The sequence below is a fragment of the Cicer arietinum genome, chromosome 3 (assembly GCF_000331145.2).
Source record: "Cicer arietinum cultivar CDC Frontier isolate Library 1 chromosome 3, Cicar.CDCFrontier_v2.0, whole genome shotgun sequence".
Lineage (NCBI taxonomy): Eukaryota > Viridiplantae > Streptophyta > Magnoliopsida > Fabales > Fabaceae > Cicer > Cicer arietinum.
Window position 1 is genome coordinate 17,089,102 of NC_021162.2, and position 4,574 is coordinate 17,093,675.

General features: G+C 27.3%; 1 protein-coding gene across 1 annotated transcript in view; it reads right to left on the bottom strand.

The window, feature by feature from the left end:
- Positions 1-260: 260 nt before the first annotated feature.
- Positions 261-4,574, bottom strand: part of LOC101501253 (auxin-induced protein PCNT115-like) — a 7,886-nt gene continuing 3,572 nt past the window's right edge. The window contains 4 exon segments of the mRNA XM_012713425.3: positions 261-1,063; positions 1,789-1,891; positions 2,219-2,451; positions 2,873-3,073. Of these exon segments, the coding sequence (XP_012568879.1) occupies positions 770-1,063; positions 1,789-1,891; positions 2,219-2,451; positions 2,873-3,073 (831 nt within the window). The 3' untranslated portion in view covers positions 261-769.

Consider the following 4,574-nt stretch of genomic DNA (forward strand, 5'->3'; position numbering starts at 1 on the left):
GTTAATGAAATTTTAAAGCCATACATTTCAAACCTTTATTAGAATCCATGTGATTTATTTGATTTTTGCTTCGACACTGTAGCACCCATTTGAGCTCGGAAAACTTGTAAAACACTATCAAATAAATGTGATTATTAGCATTAACAGACACATTATATATATATATATATATATATAATGTGTCTGTTAATGCTAATAATCACATTTATTTGATAGTGTTTTACAAGTTTTCCGAGCTCAAATGGGTGCTACAATGTCGAAGCAAAAATCAAATAAATCACATGGATTCTAATAAAGGTTTGAAATGTATGGCTTTAAAATTTCATTAACAATCAATCCACAAATATTTATTGACTTATATGTTTTATTTTATAGTGCTCTCGTCAAACTAACAACATAGACTGCGGATACTGTATATTACGATTTATGAAGGAGATTGTTGTTATAATCCCAGAAAGAGATCTAATTGAAATAAAGGAATGCATATTACAGCGTTTTTTTTAAAAAGCGCCGTAAAACTAATACAACAAGCAGCGCGTTTTTAGAAGAGATTTACAGCGCTTTTTTATTTTATTTTAAAGAGCGCTGTTGTATCTTTTTACAGCGCTGGATACTACAGCGCTTAATTTTTTGAAAAAGCGCTGTAAATGGCTTAAAAAAAGCGCTGTAAAATACCATTTTTCGCGTAGTGTAGTGTAACAACACGCTTTGGAATTTGCTACATATAATTTTCATCAACAACTTCACTATTAAAGTCTTGCAGCAATTGTCACCAACACAGTTCCAACACTTTCTCTGTCCTAGCACCCTTAACAATATCTGCTAAGGACTCAATTTCTGCCATTTCTTCTTTTGTTAGTTTAACAGATAAAGCAGCAATGTTTTGATTAAAGTTACCAATTTTGGTGGTTCCAGGTATAGGACACACATCATTTCCTTGGTGATGAAGCCAAGCCAGTGCAAGCTGAGATGAAGTCCATCCTTTCTTTGTAGATAGTTCATTCACTCTATCAAATATAATTTGATTCTGCTTCATATTTTCAGGTTGAAATCTAGGCATATGCTGCAACATATTTACACAAATACAAGATTATAAGCTCCTTTGACATCTTTTGAACTACTTTTTTTGGTAACAAAAGCCTCAAATTATCTAATTAGTTTACATCGTTAGACTTAGTCTTAGTTAGTTAACTAACTAACTAATACTTCAGTTAACTTTAGTTGGTTAATTAGTTGTAATAGTTATTTATTTTATATTAGTTAATTGTTTATCTAATTGACATATAAGTCTATATATCTATTGATGTACTTTACTCTCTCAAATTATAAATATTATTCAATTTACTTTTTTCTATTTCATTTTTATTAATGACTTAAATCAAGAATCGTAATACATGGTTCCTACGTAACACTAACACTTCAGATAAAAGACTTGTTTGATGTTTGACACATGTCGATATCGGACACTAACACGACAAGAACACTTTTTTTCGCGTTCAATGATTTCTATTTTTAGAAATTATTATTAATGTTAACGTGTTAGAGTAATTACTAGTTTTTTTTTGTCTAAACCCTAATACATAATTTGATTATGAGGTAATTAAATCATAGTCAAAGATTGTTTTAGTCATAATTGAACTTAAATTCTCCTAAATGATTTGTCTTTAATATAGTTTATTAATCACTTGAGTCAAATTACTTGTTTCACACTTGCTACTTGAATTGATTAACAAACTTAAGAAGTACTAATTTTCATGAATTTCTATAAGAACATCCTTTTCCACATACCTGACGGCAGTCCTCCTTTGTAAAGTTTTCAAGTATCTTTGCTTCTGATGAAAAGAATCCTCTCCCAAGAGGACTATAAGCAACAATTCCAATACCATGTTCCCTGAGAAAGAAAATCATAATAACTCATAAAGTTAGATTTCATATCATTGCAATTTTATCAAAAAGAGAAATGCTAGACAAACAAAACATAATGTTTGCCAACTTATATCATTAATTCAAATTCCTTGCACTCATGGATGTTCCATATTCATGCATTTGAGAAATCGATTGTTCTTCAATTGAGACTAAACGATAAAAAAAAAATATTTTATAATTTAAAATATTATATTTAAATTTGAACAATATAATTTGGATAAATGACCAATGATATCACAATTATATGAAAAATAACTTCAACTATAAAAAATTTGTCTCCACTAAATCATACCTACAAGTTGGAATTATTTCTTCCTCAACATCTCTTGTCCACAATGACCACTCCAATTGCACAGTTGTAATTGGATGAACTGCTTGTGCTCTTCTGATTGTTGAAGCCGAGGCCTCGGATAAATCAAGTATTTTATTTTTCCTCTTCAACAAGGTTTTTAAGCTCCCTAATCGTACATAGAAAAAAGGAAAAGTTGAAATCATCACATATTATCCTTTTTTATGATTTTATGTCTCATTACTCATTATCCTTTTATATGTGTCAACAAATAGTACCTCAATTTTATATCTTATCTTGATATAGTTGCAAATAGGGTGATAAATAGATAGATCAGATAAAATTTGAGTTGGACTATCTTGGATCCATTAAAAATATTAATTAAGAAGATTTAATTAACTATCATTTATTTTTATTTTTTTAAGCCATATTTTTTATCACCAAATATTCCAAAAATTATCTAATTCATCAATTAATGAATTTCAATAGATGAATATTCAATACAATTATAAAAATATTTTAAAAAAATAATATTTTAAAAATAATTAATAATTAAAATATTTCACCTAATTTTAGGTGAAATATAGAAATATCAATATGAATCTATCTCATTTAAGCTACCAAAATTCAATAAAAGAGAAATTAAAAGGATGAAACCTTGATTTCAATAGGGAGACTAGTATCAATACGATGTTGATAATAGAGATCAATGCAATCAATATCAAGTCTCTTCAAACTACCCTCACATGTAACTCTCACATATGATGGATCACCACGAATCTCAAATTTTCCATCAGCATATCTTGCTCCAAATTTGGTACCCAATTCAACCTTCTCTCTCACCCCTCCCTTCAAAGCCTGTTCCACAATTTTCACACATGCACAATTCATGACAAATTCACAACCATATAGATATGTGTAACCTCGTACAGAAAGCTTTATTTGTATACATTATCAATATAAAATATTCCTCACAGTCAACAAAACACAATCAAAAACTTACTTCCTTTGTCCTCTTTTGACACTCTTACACACACACACACATGTATATATATATAAACAACATAATATTGTATAATTAATGTATATAATTAGATTGTGAATATTATTACTAAATTACCCTATATGTATAGATGTATTCCATAGACTTTTTATATCATAAGACAATTATGTACTAATAACAAATATATAGCTTAAAATAGGATAAATAACACTTCCGGTCCCTTAACTTAACTTAATTTCAGTTAACGTTTTAGTCATGTATCTTTTTTTTATTTAATCCTTTATTTTAATGTTAAGTGACAATTTGATCTTTTATATATTAAAATCTCAATAATGTTACCATTTTTTTTTATAAAAATTCAAAAAATTCATCAAATTTTTTTAACAAAACCCATAAAATTAATTATCATCTTCGATATAATGCAAATTTCATCAAATGTTTAATAAATCTTTATATAAACTCATATTTTCATTCTTTATTTGATGAATTTTATGTTATTGGAGATGAAAATAAAAGTTTATTTGAATATTTGAGTTATGTATTTGATGAAATTTGCATTATATTGAAAATGATAATTAATTGGCTAAATTACATCCGTGATCCCTTAACTTAATTTCAAGTAACGTTTTAGTCCTTTATCTTTTTTTTCCCCGATTTAGTCCTTTATTCTTAAAAATATCAAATAAAGTATGAAAATATGAGTTTATTTGAAGATTTGCGTTATGAATTTGATGAAATTTGTATTATATTGAAGAATATAATTAATTTTATGAGTTTTGATTGAAATTTTTTTTGAATTTTTGTATAAAAAAGGATATCATTGTTGAAATTTTAAAACATAAAATATCAAATTGTCACTTAAAATTAAAATAAAGGACCAAGTCGAGAAAAAAAAAATAAAGGACTAAAACGTTGTCGCGGCCTAAAATTTCGAGTGTTTCTCGAATTCAATGGAGTCGCCACCAAAATTTATTTTTAAATAGGGAAAATATTGGGAAACCCTTAAAAAAAATAAAAATAAAAGAAAATGGTCTTTGAAACCAAATTTTGAGTTCGGGAGTCGATTATGCGTAGGGAAGGTATTAGCACCCTACGACACCCGTTAAAAACGGTTACCTATAATTAATTGTGCAAGATTAATTTTAACTTAAGTATATTTATTTTTCTTTATTATTAAATATGAATAGCAATTATTACTATTTTTTAAAATATGGTTTTGAAATAAATATGTACTTAACAAATGAAGGACAAAAGAATAAATTTTTATTTATGTGCTTGACAAGAATGTGATCTTGCTCCTACGTATCTTCCAGTGCGATGGAGAAATCAAAGCTACGTAGTTCTTAGTTAAAAAAA